Below are 26,649 nucleotides of genomic sequence, written 5' to 3'. Positions count from 1 at the left end.
AACCCAGCATTAGTTGAATGGTGAGAAGACAAGGAACCATCCACCATGACACATAGTGTGTGTCCAGACAGAAAGCCGACAATCCAACTACAGAAGTCCTGAGACAGACCAAACGATATCTCAATGACCTATTTAAGTTGATCTCCAACCCAATATACAGTTTTGCAGATGATAACACATTGCACTCCTCCCTTTTATTTGATAAATCTTGCTCTACACAACTACAGGTATAAGCCTTTGTGCCAGACCTGGTCAAAAGCTTTGGGGATATCAAGTGCAACCACTTGAGATTCGCCAAACTTCTCCATGATGTTTGTCAAGATATGGGTGACATATACGAGCAGATCTTGTGTTGATCGGCAGCAACAGAATCCACAATGGCAGTCATTTATTAGGTGGATGCGTTCAAGGCAGGAGTTGGGAATTGATGATTTTTTTCATTACTTGAGGCATGACGGATATGAAATGGGATGACAGTTGGATGGCATTGACTTGTCGCCATTCTTGGGAATGGGTTGAATATAGGCGAATTTACAGGCTGTGGGATGTATACACTCTCTTACTAGTGGAGTAAGAGAGTATATACAGGTGACATAGGATTAGAGTCAGTTCTGGTGCACAAACTTTCAGGATGATTGGAGTAATGCCATCAGGACCAGGAGACTTTTTTTGTGTGTCTAATTTGGACAGTATTCTTCTGATCTCATTCTGGCAGAAGGATATAGGAGCAATTGTATGTTGGGCATCTGGAATAGTTGGGGGACATTTACCATTGCTGGTTATGCATACATTGGAAGCAAAGCATGAAGGCAGGAGATTGGCTTTTGCTGCGATGATGCAATGGAGCCATCTGGGTATGATAGGGCTGGGAATAGTATTGGGCAGAAATTATGACCAATTGCTTTGGCTAAAGACCAAAAGGCTCTGCTGACATTTGGACAGGCTACTAGTTTCCTGCTGGGTGTTGATACAAACCTAGTAGATCAGTTGTTGATGACGATGAATGCATAACCAAATAAACAATGGATACTAAATGAATAATCATTATATCAGGATTCTGGAGAAATTATTAATTGGCATAAGCATCTAGCAAAGAGAGTCGAGCACACAGAAACTAGATGTAATACATACACACACAATTATCATAGAAATGAGTGATGGAAAACAATTTTGTATTTGTCTAGTTTGGATGACTGATTAAGCATTGTGTGCAAGGATATCTACATAAGTAAGTAAGTAAGGCATTATAGGATAATAATATGGAAAAGATCTGCAAGTTGTCCAATGGGTCATGCAGACTACAGAAGTCAGAATAGAATGATTTAAGTAAGGTGTTGATATAAACACCCTACTTAAATCATTCTATCAATTACCAAGTAGAATAATAGAATGATTTAAATCCAGTTAGAATAGAAAACTATGACTGCAGTACTAATAATTTTCCATGTGACAGTGAGACAAGCCATCTGAGAAGTGGGGTCGAACAGGATCAAATAGAGTGTTGATACAAACCTAATAGTTCAGTTGTTGATGACACTGAATGCATAATCAAATAAACTTAATGAATACTAAATGATTAATCATCATTGATGATTTTAATTATCTGAATATTGATCAGGTAGCAGGGAAATCTCATAAGAATGAAGCTGAATTTATTGAGATGTTGCAAGACCACTTCCTTAAAAAGCATGTGACTCTAGAAGGAACACGTGGTCAAAGAGTGTTAGCTCTGATTATAGTGTTTGAGGAGGTTTCAGTTAACATTAATGTTAACTAAAACCCCCTCAAATACGAGGGTGATATGTGGTTAACAACACATGAAAGGGTACTTTTACTCAAATCTGGAGATATCAAATTTTTACAGTGGTTACATTGCATAATTCAAAGAGATGCTTGGAAGGTGGGATTCCAATGATTGGAGTTGAGCTCTGATGGTTCTTTCTCATCTATAAAAAGGGAAATAAAACTGAACGTGAGATTACAATGGAATTTCTCCACTAAGCATTCTAGGTAAGATTTATGCAAACATACTTGAGAAGAGGCTAAAAAAATTTTGGAAGAGAAGCTTTTAGGTGTGAAAGCCTGGTTCAATCAAACAGAGACTGTTAAGATCAAATTTTCATTTTTCAGAAAACAGTCGAGAAATCATGGGAAGATTATAAGGATTTGTATTTGGGTTTTGTGGATCTGAAATGCCAAGGGAAAAGCTGTACAGGCTATATTGAGAAAAAGGAACATTATTGAGCAATATGTAATAATTTAAGGTGGAAGTCAGCAGTTATAAATGAAAGAGAAGGAAGCTGGTTTGATGTGAAATCAGGTGTATGAAAAGGGTGCACTATCTCCATTCTTGTTTGTCTATGTGGATCACATTATGAAAGAAAGTGATATTAAACATGTTATCAGAATCAGAGATATCAAATTTAGCTCTGTGCTTTATGCAAATATATTGTACTCCTAAACAAATCCACTGCAAGTCTCCAGGATTGTTTAACTAAACTGAAACTGTTTAACAAATCTGGCATGAAAATTAGTAACAAAAGGACCAAAATTATGAAAATAGGCAGGAACATTGAAAACACTGACTGTATCCTGAATGAAGAACCAATACAAGTAAAACACTTCAGCTACATAATCAATTTATAATGCAGATGGGAATAGATAACAGAATAAGCAGAGCTAGTATGGTAGGAAATCAGGTGAATAAATTTATAGAATAAGAGAAAATCAGTCAAAACACTTAAACTAGATGTATAGAAGACAGTGTTCAAACCAATTTTAACTTATAGATCTAAGAGCAGGGTTAGAAATAAAAGACTTCATTAAAGTCTGAATACCACAGATAAGAGAAATTGAGAAAGATCAAAGGCATAAACATACGACATCCATGTCAGAATCATTTAAAATGAAGATATTATGAAGGAATTTGGCATTGATAACATTTGAGAATGTTTGGGCTAATCGAATTTCAGGTGGCAAGGTCACATAAAATGGGAGAAGAAAGGAATGCAATAGAGGTATTCGTTTCCATGATGGCAGGGAAAAAAATCCATAGGGAGACAAAGATTTTGGTGGATGGATGGATATAGTAAGAAGTATCTTAGAAGCCCAAATATAAGATCTGACAACACTAGAGCCCTGGCAAATGACAGATTAATATCCTCTGAGGGTACATAATCAAGAATTTTATGATAATAATAACATATGCAAATACAAACTGCAATGAATCTTAGCATGTACAAATAAGGAAGTCATTTGCCTCTTTTTACAAGGCCATGATATGACCTCACTTGGACTATTGTGTACAGATCTAGTCTCCTGGTTTTCATGATGGTGCTGCTGATACAGTGGAGAGGGAGAGAGAGTGTGCAAAGGTTAATAATATCAGAATGTAGATTATGAAGACTGATTGTGGGCTACAGACACTAACAGGAGAAAAAGGAGTAATATGATTAAGACTTAAATTTCTGAAGGAGACATACAGGATTGCCAATTGATGGAATTTTTTATGCATCATTTGATATGGCCATGTTAAACTGAAGGGTTAGAATCTTCTCAGGTGCATCAATCTGAAGAGTGGTTAGTGATAGCAATAAGTCACAGCATCCTGTTCTATACCTTCCTTTTCATTTCTTCATAGCTCTTAATTCCAGTTTATTAGGTTAGGATATAAAAAAATGCAAGAGATTAATGAAAATTTAAATTGATATTTCTTCTTATCATAAATTTACCTTGCCTATAAGTAAAATACATAAAAATAGAAATATTTTGAATAGAAATTGTAATATAAGTACTTACCTAACAAAAAATCTCTTGAAATATACTGTGGCTGTAGCTATAACCTGCTGTTTTACTTTCAACTGTTCACCCAGTGCTTGGATAACTAAAAGCCGAGAAAATAAAGAAAACAGGATTCTCCACTGTTGATAAGATATATTACTCTTTCAGAAATGCTTGTAATCAAAGGCTGATAAATAATTTTTGTTCATTGTTCATGGATGGGCATTAACATAAAATTATGATCAAGAAATATCAAAAAAGAATTCAATCCTGGCTGCAAGGAGCAATTCTTTTCAAATTTAATTATGTAATAATTCTATTAAAACAGAACAGAACAAGGCTTTTCAGGTTCAGTTTTTGATTAAAAATCACAAGTTTCACTGGAATATTATCAGTTTCATTGTGTTTTTCACCTCAGAATAATTAATTTTTTATAATATATCACAGTTGTTTTTTGTTAAAGATACCAAGAAATTATACACTTGTTGTTTTTTGTATATTTATTGTATTTGGTATATTTCCTAATATTTTGTTGGAATACTGTAATATTAAATTAGTACCATAAGATGGCATCCAAAACTCACAAGAACAGAACAGTAACAAAGAAGAATGCTAGCCTGAATAGTGTGAAATTGTGAAAAAGGAGACCTGTCCCAACGAACAGAATCATACCATTTCAAACATTAATGAGGTTACCAAAAATGAATTAACATTGGAAACAGCAAATAAATAAAATATAAGCAGCACTCCTGATTAAATTACCCATCTTTCCATCATTGGCAAATAGCTGTATGTAGCATGTAAAATCCTTCCAAATGTCATTAATGTACAGATTGAATAACAATGGACCACAGCCTGATCCTTGAGGCACACCACCGGTTACCTTCAATCTTGCAGATTCACACTCCCCCATATACAACTTTTTGATATCTGTAAGCCAGCTGTCCTCTTCTGGCTGCTGCTTATAATTATCATAACTGCCATCATTCTTATGCACACAGTATTCCTTCCCCATTGTTTTCTTATGAATCTCTTGCATAATTAGATTACACATCCATTTCATTCCTACTCTCTATTTATTCTTCAAACTCTAGGAACACATTCTGATATCGCATCGTTTAGGTATTTTTTAAACACTTCCCATGCACTGTCGATACCCTTCCCAACCAAAAACTGATACCAAGGTGCAGAACCCAGCATACTCTTAGGTGGTCATAATTTCCTGCTTTGTAGTTTAGCATATAACCTTTCCTGAATGAAACGTTCATAAACTTAGCCACTTCCCAAGTGAATAATGCATGATCACTGTCACCAATTGTAGGTTTCATCCCCTCTGACACTATAATCATATCTAATACTCTTTGACCACGAGTTTCTTCTGCCACATGCTGCTTGAGGAAATCATCTTGCAACAGCTCAATAATTCAGTTTCATTCTTCTCATGCAATTTCACAGCCATCCAATCAATGTTTGGTTACTTAAAATCCCTATGATGATTTCTCTTTTCCCACCCATCATATTTATTTGGTGATACATTTCTTCGTCACTAGCAACGATCCACCAGGTCTGTAACAACACCCCACTATGTATTTAATCTTGTTAGACGCCACTTCACACCAGATGGTGTGAGGTGGAGTGTGACAAGTTCAAACTCACTGTCACATGAAAAACTGTTACTAATATTGCAGTCACAGATCTCAACTCTAACTGGATTTTTACTAGGAGAATGAAACTAAGGAATATGTTTGTCTAAGATGTTTTGTGAGCGAATGTCATAAGTGTGAAGAGAGTAAGAAGAGTGACAGCAGTGGGTTGAAATATGAGATGTGTGATAATGTGACTGGCATAGTGCTGCAAGTGGTATGAATGACTACGAATGGCACAGCGGAAAATGAAGAGAATGACCAGTTGGCGATGGAAAGGATAGCATACTTATGTGGAGTTCTTCACAGAACAAAACATGGAATTGAGTGGTTGAAGAAATGCCTGGTGGATGACATGACAGAGAAGCAAAAGGAGAAGAGAGAAAGCATGAAAATAAAGATTGGATTTTGTGTTGATTCACTGATATGAGGAGAATAAGATAAAGGATGTCAGTGATGCTGTAAAGATGCACGGAGTTAAGGTGAAAGAGATGTTTATTTTGGCTGATACAAATGATTTAGTATGTAACATGTATAGTATGCAAGGAGACATGAAAGATACTGCTGAAAGAGCTGCTAGAAATAGTGCATGTGAAAAAGAAGAGTGAGAAAGTAAAACCTGTGAGTCTGTTGTCACGGCATGATAGATGCGAGCTGAGATGGAAACTATGATAATGAATGAGTCAGTGCACAGATTGTACAGGAGAAATGGTGTGGAGTTTGTGGATTTGTAGAGTGAGTTTGATGGAAAGAAGGATTAATATAAGGTGAATGGCTTGCATCTAAATGGATTTGGTGTCAGGAGCATTGAGAAAGTGCTGTTCAGTGAGAATTCGAAAGTACAAAGTCAGGGAAACTACATAGGCTGTTCAATAAGTTATAAGACTATATTTATACAGAAAACAGATTACCTTTAATCGTCATCATGGTTTCTTGAGCTGAGGAAAACAGCCAGAAATCGCACAGTGCGAGATCAAGACTGTATGGAGGGTGTGCTAGGATATCTATGTTGTTCTTCTGCAAAACGTCCACTACACAACCAGCAATATGTGGCCTTGCATTATCGTGGTGCAATAAGAAGCCATTCTTCAGCAACGGACACTTCCTTTTGATGTGCTGTACCATTGTCCGTAAAACATCCGCAGAGTATGAGCCGTTTACAGTATTCCCGGGTTCTACAGCATGTTGGTAAACAATGCCTTCGTAGTCAAAAAACATTATGGTCATAACTTTACCAGCCGATTTTACAGTTTTTGCTTTCTTGGGGGTAGGCGAAGACGGGTACTTCCATTCACTGCTTTGTTGTTTCATTGTAGGGTCATAGTGATACAACCAAGCTTCATCTGCTGTAATGATGCGTTTTAAGAAGTTGTCGCCTTCTTGTTCCAGTCTTTCTTTCCATTCTGTGCACACATCCACTCGATGCTGCATTTGCTCCAGTGTCAAGAGTTTGGGAATCCATCGGGCGCAAACACGTTTCAGTTCCAAATGTTCAGCCATGATTGAGTGAACACTTCTCACAGAAATATTCAGGACAACATGCAGCTGGCGTACTGTAATTCTGCGATCCTCCTTGATGATAATCGCTGCTGTGTTGATCATTGTCTCTGTGATGGACGTTGAAGGGCTTCCCTCACGTTCAAGATCTTCCACATTTTGCCTTCCTTCCTTAAAAGTTTTATGCCAGCGAAAAACACTTGCCCTCGACATTGCTTCATCATGGAAAGCTTCGCGTATCATGTTAAAAGTGTCCGAGGCTGATTTTTGCAAACACACACAAAATTTAATCGCATAATGCTGTTCCAAGGACGCTTCCTTTCGATGACTGGTCGTGGTCGTAGGTGCGCCGAAACAAGCTTGCATTTAGTCATGTGACACTCTGGCACATCAGCTCATATACACCATCTATCAACCTCTTTTGTTAATACAGACAGCAACATTTCTTTATTCCACAGAAATTAATATTGTGATGAGTGGTTTCGCGACAGTAAAATTAGTCTTATTGAACAGCCCTCGTAGAATGTTCAGAGGAACACAGGTGAGCCTTGATCCAGGCAACATAGAGGTTAGTAAGTGGGAGAGTGATTGCATGATGCAAAAATATAGCACCCCAGGTTAACTTTAGTCAGCTAAATAACACAAGGTGTAAGGGAGGTTATGGGATGAAGTATTCAAAATAAGGTTGAGGAGTTTTTAGCATGGGTTTTAGCTTGGCCAAAAGTTATCAGCATTAATGAGACGTGGTTGACTGAGGATGATATGGTCATAGGAATAGAATGCAAGGGATATACAGGGTATCCCAAAATTCACACAAGATTTAAATTTAGCGCCATTTGTGCAGTAAAGTGTTGCCAACGAGGAAAAAAAAGACAGCGTGACAGCTGACAGGTCAGGATTATTAAAAATAGAGCGCTACACGAAAGAACAACGCATTTTCATGGATTATGGAACAACAACAAGTGGATGCTTATTTTTCGAACAAAATCATCTTCAGCGATGAGGCTCATTTTCTTCTTGATGGATTCGTTAATCGACAAAATTGTCGCATTTGGGGTTCAGAAAATCCACAAGTGATTGTTGAGAAACAAATGCATCCACAACGTGTCATTTGGTGCAGATTTTGGGCTGGAGGCATCATCAGTCCATTCTTCTTCGAAAATGCGGCTGGTAAAGCAATAACAGTTAATGGTGCTCGCTATCACGACATGATAATCCAGTTTTTTGTGCCTAAATTGCAAGATATGGATATGGACGACATGTGGTTTCAACAAGACGGTGCCACATGCCATACAGCCCGAGAAACAATTCAATTACTGCATGAGTAATTTCCTGGTCGTGTAATTTCCCGTTTTGGTGATCACAATTGGCCGCCCAGATCATGTGACTTTGGGGTTTTTTTGAAGTCTAAGGTTTATGCCAACAAGACCACAACCACCCACGCCTTGAAGGAGGAAATTGAGCGCTGTATCAACGAAATTCAGCCACATTTATGCAAAACGGTCATGGAAAATTTCGACAAAAGAGTGCGTATGTGCCAGCAAAGCGTGGAGGCCATTTACCCGATATGCCCTTCCCTCCTCTGCTATTAAAGTCAAAAAGAGTAGAAGCACATTATGGCAACAGATATGGCCAAACCAGATTAAATATGGAATTGGCTGCTGCTATATGGGAGAATGTAAGATGACATGCACTCGCAAATTAGCATGATGAGTACAGGTGAAATAATTATTATGGGAGAATTCAACTATGGGGACATAGATTGGGAGGAGAAAAATTACAAGCACGGAAGGAAGGAAATTAATTTATACAGCTGCTGAGAGAATTATTTGAGGCAACATGTAATGGAAGGAACACAAGGTTCAAGGGTGCTGGATCTGATAATTGCATCAGAGAACTTAACACTAACCAATCTAGCTATGCTGCTTCTGCTTGGAGAAAGTGGTGTGTGGCCTTGACCTGGGAGATTGCCAGAAATGCAGAATTTTCTATTAAGAAGGAATATATGTAGAACTACAAAGCAGGTAATTATGACTAGGTGAGGAGATAATTTTCAGCAGAGCAATGGCATAAGAATTTGGAGGGGGGGGGGGATGTTGGTGAATAAGAGGTGGTCAAAGGATGTTTGAAGAAAGTAGTATACATAGAAAATATATACCCAGAGTTAGAAGGATAAATCAGGTAGGAGTTAGATGGATGAATAGCTTCGTTAAACAGGAGTCGCAAACAAAGAAAAGGTTGTGGAGACATTATAAAGAAAAGGATGATCAGCATGCCCATATGCAGTATAAGGTGCAGGCAAGAAGGGTGACCAGCATAGTAAGGAAGACCAAAGCTAATTATTAGAGAAAGATAGAGATGAGGCCAAAAGAAACCCTAAGAGGTTCTTTCATTATGTGACAAGTAAAAAGAGGAATGACTACAGAAGGATGACTTTAAAAAAGTGCTCATGGTGAGAGGTAACAGAACCAAACCAATAGTTGAAATACTCAGTGAACATTTTGCAAGGGAGTAACATCTGGGTGGTGACATTGCATTGCCAGATGCAACATTAAATGATGGGAGAATAGAGGTTGAAGAAATGGAAGTGTTTAAAATATTGCAGAACCTCAATATGAACACAGCCGTGGGATTAGATGGCATATCAACCTGTGTATTACAAAAATGTGCAAGGGAATTACCAGCTTCTCTGACCAAATTGTTTAATTTTAACCTCAGTAGTGGGAAGGTGCCAATGGAGCAGGAAGAGGACAAAAAAGTCCCACTGTATAAAGGAGGCTCTAAGACAAAAGTAGCAAATTACAAACCAATCAGCATCTCAGGAGTAATGGTTAAGGAATTGGAGAAAGACAGAATTCAGGACTAGGTGAATAGGAATATGATACTCTATAAGGGACAACATGGTTTTGTGAAGGGTAAGTCTTGCCTTAATAATCTGCTTACTTTTTATAATCAAGTGACAATGGAGATGGATAACAGAAATAGCTAGTCAGTGATATTACTAAACTTCACATTTGATAATTCTACATAGAATTCTATTACATAAATTAGAACAAATGGGGATGGATATCAAAGAGTGGTTTATGGAGGAGTTGAGTCCAGGAGAAGGCAAGTGACCAGTGGGCTCAGTACTTGGTCCTCTGTTGTTTAATTTATATATCAATGGTATAGGAAATGATTTGACAGGAAATATTCAGTTGTTTGCTGACGATGTTTGCTGGGAGGAGCAATGGTAAATGAAAGTGATGCAGAGATCCTGCAGGACAACTTAAACAGATTAGCAGCATAAACAGGTAAATGGCTGCCAGTTTAATGTGGACAAGTGTAAGGTGATGCACTCTGGGAAGAGATTAGAAACTGTGTACTATACTGATGGAACTGAACTACAGGAAACTGATGAAGTCAAATACTTGAAGTTTAGAGAGTATACTGTGAAGGTAACCAGAACAGCACATCAGATTACATTTTTTAAAGAATTAACAAGCAGGGATAGAGGTATCGTTTCCCTACATAAGGCTTTAATAAGGCCACATCTGGATTACTGCACACAGATCTAGACTCCTGGATTTTGCAAATCCCAGAAGTTGATCCAGAGGTAAGTGACAAAGATTGTGCAGGTCTGTGGAATGGATTCTCTTTTCCTCTTTTTCATCTATCATTATGAAAAATAGATGAAAAAGAAGAGACATGATAGAAGCATGCAAGTTATTAAAGGGGTTTTATAGAATTGGCAGTGAAGACGTTTTTCATTACATGGTAAGAATGGAGAGAAAAAGAAGGGGGTTGCCAGTGGAAGTTGAGTAAGAGTATGGTTAGCAAGGGTGTTAGGACTTGGGTTTTTTGTTTGGAGAGTGGTGAATGGGTGGAATTGTTTGCCAGAGGTGGTTGTGGGAGCTTCATCAATGATGAGTTTAAGGAGAAGTACGTTAGTGTCCAAAACCTAAGGACAAACACTATTTCTGAAGATTATAACCACAAATTCAAACAAATCAGCTTATGGAAATTTGTATAACTGCCAAATTTCCATAGATCGGGTATGCATTCAAATTTTTGAATTGTGAGCAAAGGGGTCACCTGGTAGCACTCAACAGGATAAAAGGCAAAAGGCTGTGCTAAGTGCAATGTGTTTGAAGGGAACTCTTTTCGTGAAGAAATAAAGTTGCAAACTTGGATGCCTTGTAATGTCTCAAAGACATCTTCTTGATGATATCACGCAAGGAAGGATTATTGGAAAGCTTGAAGAAGGCCACAGAATTACTGATATTGCCAGAGAGTTTGGAATCTCATATGCATTGTATCCAGGCTCTGGGCAGCGTTTCAAACTAATGGAATATGTTCCAGACGTTTGCTAAGAGGTTGCCCCTCACTCTTCATGGAAGGTCAGCATACAAGTTGGCTCCATTCAAGCACAAGTATGCAGATATCTTAACAAACTGTGGCAAGATGTATCTGATAAGTAGGCCTATACACCCGAAGGCATGTAGTCAGCATTCCTTTATCCACAGCTCATTGTACTACACGGTTTCAGTGGTCTTATATCCATAAACATTGGACAAGACATCAATGAGCTAATGTACTCTTTACAGATGAGAGTCATTTATTCTTTCTAAATTTATAAAATTCTAATTCTAGATGACACTTGATCTGGCATGAAAGTGGTTCTATTTTACCATCGCAAAAATGTTCTTGAAAGGGTTAGATACGGCGATGCTGGAGACATGGTGTGGGGAGGCATTATGATTAATGGATGCACCGAGCTACAAGTGCTAGAAGAATGGACTATGACTAGATACTGCAATGAAGTTCTTCAACATTATGTTCAATTGTTCCATGGTGCTGTAAGCAAAGAATTCATTTTTATGAATGACAATGCCACACTACGTTATACACGAGCAGTGGAGATACTTCTGGAGACTGAAGATATTAATTGAATCTAGTGCCAGCACACTCCCCAGATCTCAACCCATTTTTGGGAAACAACAGGGAAATGCACCGCTGCTTGAAATTTCACTCCAGAAAACAAACAAGGCTTTATCCTTGCTCTGAAGGAGAAGTGGAAAAGTTTGCCTCAAGAAATCCTGAATCATTTGGTGCTAAGCAGGATACAACATTGTGAGAGCTGCATCACAGTTCAGGGTAGACATATTTATTCCATACTGAAATATCTTTCCACATAGTTTTCTGTAAGCACTGTACATTAATTCCTTAACTACGTTTAGAGAATTTGTAACTTTTTCCAAAAAACGTATTGCAATTTAGACTGACAAAATTTATAACATATTTTTTGTGTAATATAATTTATTAGTACTGACAATAAATTTATGTCCACATTTGGCTGTAGTCATGAACATTTTTTCATATAAGGTAAAGCTAAGGATGTAGTTCATCCTTAGCTTTCGGACACCAGTGTATGGTAGGTATTGTGTAAATGATGGCTAGTGTGTGAAGAAATGGATCTCCTATGATGAATTTTCTGACTCCATGGAAACACTTGTATAATAATAATATCACTATCTAATTCTTGTGTAGATATAGACCAAATAGTAAGTGAAGAAGAATTTACTCTCAAGGACATAAATGATGTTAAGAATACTCATGCTGAAGATTAATGTAGATCCATCATAATAGTTACTGTTTGAGACCACATTCCAGTCATAACAAAACTTTTAGGTTTTGTAACTGGTGAATAATTTGTTATTTTGTGTGATTTTACTCACTCTGAAAGTTTTTTCATAGCTACGATGTAATACGTGGTCTATGTTATTCCAAGTCGTGTAGTAAAAACTGTTAGATATGTCATCAAACTGTTCTCTACACTTCGCATCAATAATGTTAAGCTCATATCTGGTATGTTGTATCCTTTCTCTTATTAGCGCTAACGAAGTCTTGTGGTATATTCTTTTGGCTGTTGCAGATTGGATATGTCCTTTTACTACTATAATTACTAATAAGAACTTCGGGATGACAGCGAAATCTCTACATCTCATCAGAAATGCAAGGTGGTTTAGTAACTTAGCTTTTTTGCATTTGTTCTTCTCAAAGCACCGAACTTTATGTTTCATTTGTGAACTTAAATTGTACATATTTGGTCTAATGTATTAAAATTAAGAACTTTTATTGCTAAAAGACCATAAGATATAATGATAAAATATACAAAGAGCCAACAAGTTTCACTAGCCACTGTCTAGCATTTTCAAGGCTGTACTGGTGTGAAAACAAATGCATCAAGTTACATGAAAAACATACACTTTAGTAACTGCTAAGCCGTTACATTTGATAATTCGTGTTTGATGGCGTGCATGCGTTCGAATGCTTCAGTCAGAATCTGGTATATAACCACATGTTGTGTAGTTTTTTGCATATTGTAGTTCTGTTAAACTGAGAGAAATGATGAGATTTTTCCATATGTCTTTAAGAATAATACCTTGATTTCTATTTAAATTATTGCCTGTACGTAGCACCGCAGCTGCTTCTTTGAAAGTTCTGTGTCTGTAGTCATTCTCGATTTAAGGCATAGAAATGTTTTTCCAATCTATAACGTGATTTGATGTTGAGAAATGATGAGCTAAACTAGATATGATTCTATTGTCATTGACATCCCCCGCATGTTCCTTCTGTCTTATTTCAAAACTTCTAGAAGTCTGACCAATGTAAGAAAGGCCACACGTGCATGGAATTTCATATACTCCAGGAAATTTGCAGAAAGGTACCTCATCTTTGGGTGATCTTAAGATTTGTCTGATCATGGTAGTTGGTTTAAAAACCACCCTGATGTTATGATGATACAGCAAATGCAATCAGGTTCAATAGTAAGATTATTCTTGCTTCAGCAAAACCACCAATATCTAATATTACTCCTTATGATAAGAAAGCTATCCGCAATTTACGGAACAACAAAGACATTATAATAACCAAAGTCAATAAAGGAAATTCAACGGTCATTCTCAACTTGAAAGATTACTTTAATAAGATCAACTTGTTACTAGCAGACAGTTCCACTTACCAAGTCTTAGATAAAAATCCCACCATGAGTAATCATCTGGAGACTAATGCTTTTATCCACAATATGACCGGTTGGTCAGATGAACTAAAAAAAACAACTTAAATCCTTACATCCTATTACTCCATGCCTTTATGGGGCACCCAAGGTTCACAAAGAAAGCGTCCAATAGTTGATGGAAGATCCTCACCTACATACTTACTAGCAAAGCATCTGGCAAATTTAATGAAAGGAACAATTAGACACACAGATACCTACATTAAAAACTCTCAACATTTTGTGGAAAAAATCAAGAGTATCAAAATATCAGAAACGGACATTATGGCTAGTCTTGATGTAGTGTCCTTATTCACAAATGTACCGATCATAGAGGTGGTCAACATTCTAAAAGATCTCTTCCCTCAAGACATCAAACAGTTGTTTCATCATTGCCTGAAATCAAATTTCTTCAAAGTAAACAACATAGTATACAAACAATCGGAAAGTCTAGCCATGGGTAGCCCCCTGTCACCACCATGTGCAGACCTTTTTATGGAAAAACTTGAAAAGGATATTCTTTCCACCATTTCACCAAACCGTCGATTTGGTGGAGATATGTCGATGACGTGTTCATCATCTGGAAGGACACCATGGAAAACCTTCTCGTGTTTCTTAATAAAATCAACTCACTACACAATAAGATCAAATTCACTATGGAACTGGAGAAGAACAAAGAACTACCTTTTCTTGACATCCTCGTGAGGAGAGAAGATAAATATCCAACTGTCCATTTACAAGAAACCCACAGATACTGGTAGATATCTACATTATTCGTCCAACCATCATAGATCACAAAAACACAACATCATTCATATGCTCCGTAATAGAGCCTTAAGGTCTATTTCGAAAGAAGCAGATGTACAGAGAGAACTGTCACTAATAGCTAACACTATCTCTGAATGGATACCCTTCTAACATTTTAAACAAATTGCTATTTAAAGACAACCTTCAACAACGTGTTACAGTGTCCCAATATGTGTCCACAGCTGTCATTCCATATATTAATTCAGTTTCCACAAAATTGGCGAGAATGTTAAAAGCTCATAACATCAGAGTGGTTTTTAAACTAACTACCATGATCAGACAAATCTTAAGATCACCCAAAGACGAGCCTCTCTGCAAATTTCCTGGAGTATATGAAATTCCATGCACGTGTGGCCTTTCTTGCATTGGTCAGACTTCTAGAAGTTTTGAAATAAGACAGAAGGAACATGCAGGGGATGTCAATGACAATAGAATCATCACATCTGGTTTAGCTCATCATTTCTCAACATCAAATCACGTTATAGATTGGAAAAACAGTTCTATGCCTTACATCGAGAATGACTACAGACACAGAACTTTCAAAGAAGCAGCTGTGGTGCTACATACAGGCAATAATTGAAATAGAAAAAACAGACCATGAAAATAGAAAGGAACAAAGATGCCATTAGGTGGTGCATTGTGTGTGTGTGTTGCATGGTTATTAGCGCTCCCGAAGGATAAGTAACTTTTTCATATTTTAATTGATAATATTAGGTTAACTTATTGCAGTTTACAAGGTGTGGCTATTAAATAACGAGACTGGTTGCAAAAATGTGGTTTATTATTACAATTGTACAACTTAATTGTTATCCCCTTCAACATACTCCCCCTCCTCTATCTATATACCATTGCATATGAATTTTCCATTGTTGGAAGCAGTGCTGCAAGTCATCAGGTGTTATCTGCTTCAGTAGCACTGCAGTTTTCTCCTTTACCTCATCCACTGATTGAAAATGGGTGCCCTTCAATCCGGATTTCAACTTTGGAAAAAGGTAAAGTCATATGGAGCTAAGTCCGGCGAGTAAGGTGGATGGTACAACCGATCTTCTTATCAGCCAGATACTGCTTTACAGACAGTGCACTGTGGGACAGTAATGATCGTCTAAATATTCCAAAACATATGGAAGGCACATATTCTACTCACTTAACCGTTCTCCCTAAGAGTTAATTGTAAATAGAACCACAGGTAATCCAGGATCCTAAATCTAATATAACTTTTAGTAAGGGAATACCGTGAGTAGACATATAAATACAAATTAATGACGGAAAATCTCACATAAAAAGATTTTTTTAATAGTATAATTTTCGCATCTTCAGTACATGTTAAGCTCAAATTAAACAATAACTGACAATTCCAAAATGCGTCACCTAAGTAGCTAGTGTAAGATAACCAAAAAGGTCAATAAAATTTCCTAACAAAAAAAAAAAAAAAAAAAAAAAAGAACTATACATACAATAAAAAGTTAGGAAAGATTAGCTGATTTGTAAAGTAATATTTCCCATAAAGGGGATAGACGTAAACCATCAGATCTGTTTAAGTTAGGAGAGTGGAGTAAAGTTTCACATTTTATAAAGCCATTCTATGAGGAATCGACTTTTGTGAAGGACCCTTGTCTTTTTCCAATGAACTCTATTATGTCTGGTTAAGATGGCATGTTCTGCAAGTCCAGACTGTTCAGGTTTAAGGTACTGAATATAAGACTGGTGTTCTTCTAGTCAAATAGAGGCAGATCTTCCAGTTTGTCCGAAATAAGATAATCCACAAGAGCAAGGAATCTGGTAGACACCTGGATAATTAAGATGTCGAAGCTTGTCCTTGGGAGAAGTGAGAAAGGTAGAGATTTTTCTGACCAGTCGAAAGGCAACAAAAATATTCAGTGGTTTTAAAACTTTTGCTATACGTTCACTAATGCCGTGTACATAAGGGATAGGAATGTGCATTATTTCTTCTGTATTTGAAGAGGAAGACATTAAAACTACTCAAAGCTCTTTTGATGAAGGAATTCTTGTATCCATTAGATAGAAAGGAAGAAGTAATATATTGCAGTTCTTTCTATAAGAGATCGTCTGAAAAACAAAAGGAGTTGGCCCGATGAACCAGTGTTTTAATAGTTCCTGCCTTTTGACTGGGATGGTGATGAGATTCAGCATGGATATAATGGCCAGTATGAGTCTTCTTTCTATAGACTGAGAAATATGGTTAGCATTTCTCTGGTTGGCAAAGAATTAGAAGATCTAAAAAGGTTAACTGCTTATTTGATTCTATTTCAAGGGTAAACTGGATTCTTGGAAGAAGTGCATTTAACTTAATGAGAAACTGTTGAGTTTTATCAGAAGAGCCATTCCAAATAGCAAAAATGTCATCGACATATCTGAACCAATGAGTAGGTCTGGGAGAAATGTTGTCAAAGATACGTTTTCCAAAATGTTCCATAAAGAAGTTGGAGATAGCAAGAGAAAGAGGACTGCCCATTGCTGTTCCTTCAATTTGTTGATACAACTTATTTTTAAAGGAAAAATAAGCCAGAATGTATTACAAAATCAAATATTTTTACAATGTCTGAAGGAAATTACTGTTGCAGTAATTCAATACTTTGAGATAAACGAACATTTATAAATAAAGAAACAACATCTAAACTGATCATGATATCAGAAACGTCCAAATGAAGATCTAAAATTTTATTTTTGAAATCTAAAATATTTTTTATATATCAGTTCTTCTAGTTGAGGAAGTGAGTAAATTTGATAAAAATTTTGAAATTTTGTAAGTGGAACAACCTATACAATCTACAACTGGCCTCAATGGAATGCCTGGTTTATGAACTTTCGGAAGACCATAAAATCTAGGTGGACGACCGAAGAAGGTTCTATGTTTTTTCTTTTGATCTTCATTCCAAGTTGATACATTATAAGAGAATTAAGTCTATTCAATTGACTCCCGGTAGGATCCGATGTAAGAGGCCTATAAGTTGAATAGTCACGGAATAATAGGGACATTTTTCTCTCATATTCCTTCCTATCTTGAATAACTACAGCCTTCCCTTTATCAGATTTCGTAATAATTAAATTATTGTTATTCTTCAGTGATTTCAATGCTTTAAACTCACAATAAGAAAGATTAGGAAGGAGGCTTGGCATTAAAGAGAATTTTCGTACATTCAAAATGTAACCTGTTGGCTGTTTTTTGGGATAAGGATGGTTTACGTCTATCCCCCTTTATCGGAGATAGTACTTTACAAATCAGCTAATCTTTCCTAACTTTTTATTATATATATATAGTTGTTTTTTTTTTTTGTTAGGAAATTTTATTGACCTGTTTAGTTATCTTACATTAGCTACTTAGGTGGCACTTTTTGGAATTGTCATTTATTGCTTAATTTGAGCTTAACATGTACTGACGATGCCGGTGACACACAGGCGAAAATGATACTATTAAAGAAATCTTTTTACGTGAGATTTTCCATCATTAATTTTGTATTTAAATCTAATATAACAATTTGTCATGCTAAATTAGGACATTATTTTCACTATAACAAAACTATCTATATGAAAGAATGTTTCTCTGATGTTGTCTTAAATAGAATATAGCTTTCATGTAGTTAATTTATTTTACTAATTATATGAAGAGCCAAAGGCTTCAATTCGGCGACATGAACTTATTTAAGTTAAGGGATATTGCATCCCATATTGTTTCTTAGCCGAATAAGAAACTCAAAGAGTTTCATGCCGAATATAGAAACTATATAAAGTTCGGCAATTCCAAGCGTAAGCAAATACCTGGATAGCAGCAACTGACCCATTTGGTAGTGCAAACTGAGGCAACTCATAAAAAGGGTGGAGCAAGCTCCAATCATTATTCTTGGTATTTTACCCATAATGTGAACTTAGCTCCTACGAGCTGTATTACTGTTCTACATTATGAGAGAGGGTCACTACCCAGACCGGTTTCAATCTTTATTGAGGTCTCATCAGTGAGTAGGTAAACTCAGTTTGCACTACCAAATGGGTCAGTTGCTGCTATTCAAGTATTTGCTTACGCTTGGAATCACCGAACTTTATATAGTTTCTATATTTGGCTAAGAAACAATATGGGATGCAATATCCCTTAACTTAAATAATCCCATATTGTTTCTTAGCCAAATAAGAAACTCAAAAGAGTTTCATGCCGAATATAGAAATTATATGAAGTTCGGTGATTCCAAGCGTAAGCAAATACCTGGATAGCAGCAACTGACCCTTAAGGTAGTGCAAGCTGAGGCAACTCATAGCAAAAGGTGGAGCAAGCTCCGATCACTATTCTTGATATTTACCCATAATGTGAACTTAGCTCCTAGGAGCTGTATTACTGTTCTACATTATGAGAGAAGGTCACTACCCAGACTGGTTTCGACTTTCATTGAGGTCTCATCAGCGAGTAGGTAGACCTAATTAATACCAAGTTTGTAGCAAACAGAACTTACATCCCTTCTATGAGAAGCCTTTTTGCTCTTCATATATTTAGTAAGTTATTAGGACACCACTTGGCAATTCTCATAGAAGGGATGTAAGTTCTGTTTAACCTTAAGATGATTTTCTGTTATAGAATGTTGTGAATTCCTTATATTAATGTTGTCTTCATTTATGTATACATGAAGATTCAATTTACTTAATTATGGTAAACAGTTAAGAATGATATTTAAGAATAGGAGAGAATGATCATAGCAATATACATATATCTAGGATCTTACTTGTGTGCCTAGATTTCAGTATAGAAATCTTTTAACACTTGAAGTCTATTTCTACAATTGGCATAATCGACGAAAGGATTTCACTAATAACTAAACTTTTTATAGGATAGACTATTGTTCTAGAGAAGCTTATGGCATACTTCCTATGATCATATAAAAAAAATTATTCATGTTGAAATAAGGATCTTCATTCCCCAACCCATTAAAAATTATCACCCAATATTCAAGCTGTGGTTTTCCAAGAAGTATAACAAAGCAGGAAAAAAAAAAAAGGCTTGAGACAATCTTCAGTTTCTGTTTCTCAGTTCTTTTCACATTGAAGCCTGCAACAACTACAGCATAGTGATTAAAAAATCTGACTTCAAAAAAAGCTAAATGCATAAAATTCAACTCATGCACAAAGTCATATCTTCTTGTCCCTTGGGCTACAAGGTTTTGCCGATCTGCTCCCACTTCTCTCACCTGGATGGCACTATTGTAACATTTTAAGATGATCTCCTGGCATCACTCTTTGCTTCCAACTCTTGCATAGATGACTAAGGCACATTACCTCCAACTTTATCAGGAGTAATACAACATGCCTCCTGTGATCTTTCACCAGAAATGAATCAGAGGCTTCAACAACCTAGATACCAAAAAAAGCTTCAACTCCTGATGATATTCTCTCTCTCTCCTCTACATACACACACACACCACCTTCCTATCTAATGGCTACAGTTCATACAAAATTAAGAAATATAATCAGTCCTTCACCTCAATCCATGACCTTCTCTTCAGAAGGATTTTAGTAATACTATCATCATCCCCCAAGTAATAAATTTAGTTTAATCCTTTATCCAAGTGTAAGCAAACAAAGTTTGCGCCTGAAAGTATCTTCAGGACTGAGGTAAGGTGGTACACACCAGGGCAACTCGTTGCAAAGGTGGAGCAAGCTACCAATACTCCTGTCTCAGTATCTCCTATAATGCAAAACACATATCCGCAAGGAGATGTGTTTTGCATTATAGGAGATACTGAGACAGGAGTATTGGTAGCTTGCTCCACCTTTGCAACGAGTTGCCCTGGTGTGTACCACCTTACCTCAGTCCTGAAGATACTTTCAGGCGCAAACTTTGTTTGCTTACACTTGGATAAAGGATTAAACTAAATTTATTATATTCTAACCAAGTGAAAAATAAACTTTCAACATCCCCCAAGTCTGAAGCGCATTGGAAAAAACAGGTAGAATTCTAAAGAAATACAACCACTCTGCACAGCCTTCAAGCCCTTTTTGAAACCAGCTACCCTCATCTGCTCAACTAAGGACCAACTCCCTTCTCTCTCAATTCCTAATGGATATAGTTCCCTGTTTCTGCAAGTTGGCCAACTATGGATAAACAGGAAGATCAACCACGCCACCATCTGCAGACAAGAACATAAAAAATATATCTACAATCATGACTATGGTCACACTTTGACTTTGCAGGCCATGCTCTAGTTACGATTCATAGAATCAAGTGGGGAAAAAAATCCACCATGCTTCATTGCAGAAAATTTAGAAGAGAAAGATAGATTTTAAAATCTGTAGCTGGCCTCAGAAATTACCCTAACCTGCATAAATATGGATGCATTTCCTAGATGTATTTCCTCGACATGTCTTGCTGTCTATATGGCTGACAGCATCTTCAGGAGGTTGCTTAACTTAAGTAAAAAAACCAAGAAAGAAAAAAAAAAAAAACTAAACTTTTCCCAATAGCTACTATTTCTATAAACTGAAAAGACTGGAACATCCTTCAAACCATTAGCACCAAAGCTTCCCACATCCCACCATTTCTATAAACTGAAAAGACTGGAATATCCTTCAAACCAATTAGCACCTTACAAAGCTTCCCACATCCTCCCCATAAAAATAAAGTTCCATTTTCATAGCAAAGAACATATAAGTGATGTTGAAAAAACAAAATGGAATTAAAAAAGCAAACTTGCAGTGTACATCTCAAAGGACATTATATGGTAAATTGGCAAACATCTTCCATGCCCTATCTAGAAAAGAATTACTCTAATAGATTGCTCAAAGAGTCTTCTGAGGTCATGATTTGCTCAAAAGGCACATTAAATAGAAACCAAGAAATAATCTTTCATAACATTTGAAAATCATTAATTAATATGTGCAACATTCAAGACATATGAATGTTAAAAGATATCATGGACAGAAAAAATACCCAATGAAGATGTCTCAAAATCCATTGGCAAAGCCAAAGATCTCATACAAACAATCAAGAAATGAAAAACATCATATCTTGGCCACATCATGAGAAATGGCAAATATCAGCTTCTATAAACCATTTTGGCAGGAAGAACTGATGGCAAAGGAGCTAGAGGAACAAAAAGAATATCTTGGTTTGACAACATCAAGATGTGGACAGGAGAGAGTAGTGTACAATTGCTCAGATCAATGCAAAAACATAGTTTGTTCGCCAAGATGGCTGCTGACCTTCGATAGAAGATGGCACCATAAGAAGATTCATAGATCTCTCTTCTATGCCAGCAATCACATACAGAGTTTACATAACAATGCAGAGACTGCATATAACATGCCAAATGATACTCATGATTAAACTCTCAATTGCAGTCTCTTCAATTTATAGAAATAGTGGCTGTTGGAAAATGTTGAATTTTCCCTTGGTTTTTTACTTATGCTAAGCAACCTCCTGAAGATGCTGTTAGCATACAAACAGCAAAACATCTCAAGGAAATACAAAGCTATTAAAAGTTAAAAAAAAAACAGAGATATAATTATCTTCCCTGTGGATAAGGGCAATGCAACAGTCATCCTCAATTCTGAAGATTACCAGAATAAAATGCTTGAATTACTACATAATGATACCTACTCAATACTCGAGAGAGATCCAACTCATGAACTTCAAAATCGTACAAACAACTTATTAAAAACAACAACTGAATTATCCCGAAACGTTCGATTATCTCTACGCTCTCTCCATCCGTTAATTCCTCGCATATATTGTGATCCTAAAATCCATAAAGAGAACACCCCATTACGCCCAATTGTAGAAGGTATCAATTCTCCAACGCACAATCTTTCAAAATATCTTGCCAAATACCTAAAATGTTTTTCAGGCAAGTCACCATCCTTTATCAAGAACACTACAGAATTTGTTACAAAAATCAAGGATATTACAGTTAATGAAGTTAAAGAAGTTATGTCCATGGCTAGCTTGGACATAACTTCTTTGTTCACTAATGTCTCAACAGATGAAGTCCTAACATTACTCAAGGACAAGTTATCCAAAAAAAATGTTAGCCTTGCTTACACATTGCATCAGGTCTGGTTACTTCAAATATACAGACAAAATCATGGACTGGCTATGGGTAATCCTTTATCCCCTGTACTCGCAAATATTTACTTAGAGGATTTTGAAACCAAGGCTATCTCTTCCTTTATTTTAACACCTAAAGTTTGGAAACGCTATGTAGATGATGTCTTCATTATTTGGAGCCATGGACATGAATCCCTTATGGTTTTCCTCGAACATCTCAATAGCCGATATCAAAGTATTAAGTTTACTGCCGAGCTTGAAACAGATAATTCCTTGCCTTTTCTTGATGTCAAACTGACTCGCTCTTCTGGTAAACTCAAAATATTAATATATAGAAAGCCTACACATACCAACAGATATCTGCATAGTCAGTCCCACCATTTCCCTCCTCATAAGTTTGGAATAATTTCCACCTTGGGACATCCCGTTCTCTTCTGAATGACCCAAATGAACTTCTTACAGAAATAAACCATCTGAAAACTTCTTTCAAAGTTAATGGATATTCCAAGAGAATCATTGAAAAATTCCTTCTTAATCCTCCTAGACATCACTCAGAAGAAACAAATAGATTCGAAGGCAATATATCTATTCCTTACATAAGTACAGTTTCACATAAATTAGCAAAAGTTCTAAGAAAATACAATATCAGAACCTTGTTCACTCCACTTCCAAAGATCCGTTTCTTAATAAGCCACCCAAAACCTTGTCCTCATCAACTCAAATACCCTGATGTATATAAAATATTGTGTGATTGTGATATTCCTTATTTTGGGCAGACAGACAAATCTGTCGAACTGCATATGGAAGAACACACAAGGGACATTACTTACAAGAGGCAGCGAGCTAGTGCATTATCAAGTCATATCCTTTTCTCGGCTAATCCTAATGATGAAAACCAAAGTCACAAAGTCTGCTTGAAAAATCTACTAACATCTTCCATTGCAATGATGAACTTGAGAGAAAAATCATGGAATCTAGAGAAATCATCTTCAATCCTGTTCATCTAAATAACTTGAGCTACAACCTCCCAGATAGTCATTCAGCTATAATCATGTACTGGCGTTTTATTGGTTCAAGTCATCCACCCATAATGATAATAATTTTTCCATTATTTCATGAAGTTTACCCCTGCTATAACTTACATGTTTTGCATTTAGTACTGCTGTAGATTGTTGCACAGACTGTTTTATTCTATCTGCATTTTTCATAATTGTAGTAACACTCGATGGAGGTAAGTTCATACTTCTACAGACATTAGCACATGTCTGCCCATCTTCCATTTTTCGAATCACCTCCATCTTCTTTTCAAGTGTGATTGATTTCCGCACGTTCTTAACACCAAGTTCTGCTAACTTTTCTGTGCTTCTTTTATCAGACATGGTATGTAGTAATTACGTATACTGTTTCAATTTAAATACATATGTATGTATGTAAAAAAATTAAATAGAACAATTAGGTAGATTCAACAGTAAAACTAGGTTTGATACATACATATATGTCATAGTAGCTCGATAAACACTCAAACACTAGAGTGCCTGCTAGCGTCGTTTCTCAGTCAGACCACACTACAGTAAGAAAGCAAGTGCAGGCATCCAGCGTTATTGTGAATTGGCATAAATTGAACCACCGTAAACCGAGGGCTGCCTGTATATAAAATCTCTTGGTATCTTTAACATATATGCAGTCAGCTGCTGCATATACTGTTTGTCAAATATAGACAAAAGCTTCCGAAACTACCATTACCACAAATGCAATCAATGGATCAAGGAGTAAACTCAGAAGACTATAAATCTTCCAAGGTTCATGAAAGACCCACAGTCTAGTCCCTTATCTAAAATATAATATAACCCATACGACTTTCATAAAAAGTCACTATAAAAGTTCATTATTGTTCTACATTTGCCTTTTCACCTATCTAATAAAATACAATTTATAACAACCTTGTTTAGTACTCCATGCTCTAGGAACAAATCCTGAACACTAACTAGGGTATTATTGTATGGTAATGAATGTTAGTCTGCAATTTAAAATTTTGAATTATTATATCCCATCACATCCAAGTGTCATCTCCTATCTAGGATGGTGACTACCATGATTTGACTCGTGGTTAACTATGGGCATTACAACATGTGATGAGGGCCCTATCTCTTCCACATACCGTCATAAGTATTCATGGCTGTAAATCCATCCATGTGTGTTTACAGGGCTGGTTTGCCTGTTCTAGGGGACAAAAAAAAACAAGTTTTTGGGTGAAAAAATCCTCTACCTCTGTATGAGACTGGCTAACTCACCTTTAGTTGAAAGAGATCAGATGAAGGTTCCTCACATCATGGATGGAAATCGAACCCAGCTCTTTCCAACCAAAGGGCTTCGTCTATACTGACTGAGCTATGGAGGCTACTTTATTATAGACTGCAAGCAAAAAAATAAATAAAATAAAAATAAATAAATGACTGTGAAACATGGACGCTAAATGCAAAGGAAATTCAAAAATTAAGAACAACACAAATTAGTATAGAAAGAAGTATTGCTTGGTATCACAAGACTGGATCACAAAAGGAATATGTGGATAAGAAATCAAACCAAAGTCTGACATCATAGGAAGAGTGAGACATCTGAAGTGGCAATGGGTTGGGCATATTGCTCGAAGACAAGATCAACAATGGACAAAAGAAGTACTGGATTGGATTCCATGAGAGGAAAAATGACCACGATGCTGACCTAAATCACAGTGGATTGATGTTGTCATCAGATTTGCAGGAGTGACATGGGAAAGGAGAGCCATGGACAGACAGTTTTGAAGTAATCTTGGAAAGGTAATGATGATATAACATCTCACAACAAACTGATTTACTTTATTAAAAAGAAACTAATGTTTACAATAACCTCTTCATATACAGAAAAAAAGGTAACTCTGAATAAAAACTTACAGTTTGCAAAGAATATCATTATCTTTTGATATTCTTCTTCTGTCAAAAGCTGCAAATCTGGATGTCTTTCTCTCAGTAAATCTTGTCTGTCCAATAACCACTGCTGACTGCAAGAATAATTTTCTTAAAATTAATAATAAGAATATATTATTATTGAAATACTGGATTTCTAAAACAGAATGCAGTTATTTTAAAAGAAAATATTTATTGAAAAAATTTGAACAAAGTAGTAACAAATATTGTGAATGGCAATTTTGAGTGTCAACGTTAAATGTAAATTGTAGTGAATGTTTGACACAAGATCAATGTATAGCTTGGTGCACGGCTATGCATCATTAACGCATGGAATCATTAAGAAAAAAAGAATTATTTTAAATGTATATATTTCTCAATAAATTCTCCTACTCAAATTGCGAGTTACTATTGCACGACGTTCACGTCCTGGCGATAGTAATTCACTCCCTGCAGTAAACAACATGCCCAACAGCATCACTATACTGAAGACACTGAAAAACAAATACATTAGTTTTATTGTATCACTGAATAAGGTTCAGAGGCATTTGCAATCTGTGTAATATATTTCTCCACAAATAGTGCAATTAGAGACAACTGGGAAAAAACAGTACTAACTAATGAATCAGATGTCCCTTCCAACACAAACTGCTGTATAGACTCATGCAAAACTATATGTTGTCGGGTAACATATGGTTTTGCTTGACAACACCCCCTGTCGTACACGTTAAAGCTAAGAAATACATAGTGAATGTTTTTCAGATATTATGAAATTCGGTTGAAGAGAATTAGCATTTCAACTCCACTGTTGGCTTGCCTTTGTCTTTGGTTTGCACGATCATATGCACTTCTTCATAGCTGTTCTATCTCTAACTGGCCTACCATTGCTGTCTGTTTCAT

At 36.3% G+C, this 26,649-nt stretch overlaps 1 protein-coding gene across 3 annotated transcripts in view; it reads right to left on the bottom strand.

Moving 5' to 3' along the window:
• The window catches only part of CycC (cyclin C), a 251,500-nt gene that overhangs the window by 122,384 nt on the left and 102,467 nt on the right, over window positions 1-26,649 (bottom strand). For all 3 annotated transcript variants that reach the window (XM_090414047.1, XM_090414045.1, XM_090414046.1), the window contains exons 2-3: window positions 25,738-25,844; window positions 3,799-3,883 (exon numbers count right to left, since the gene is read on the bottom strand). In XM_090414047.1, coding sequence (XP_090270173.1) covers window positions 3,799-3,883; window positions 25,738-25,756 — 104 coding nt within the window. In that variant the 5' untranslated portion in view covers window positions 25,757-25,844. The remainder of the gene's footprint in view (window positions 1-3,798; window positions 3,884-25,737; window positions 25,845-26,649) is intronic.

Source organism: Typopeltis vanoorti, chromosome 24, assembly GCF_054136105.1.
Source record: "Typopeltis vanoorti isolate ZY-2024b chromosome 24, IOZ_Tvanoo_1.0, whole genome shotgun sequence".
Taxonomy (NCBI): Eukaryota; Metazoa; Arthropoda; class Arachnida; order Uropygi; family Thelyphonidae; genus Typopeltis; species Typopeltis vanoorti.
The sequence above is the reverse complement of the archived record's forward strand: the minus strand, read 5'-3'. Positions and strand labels throughout refer to the sequence as shown.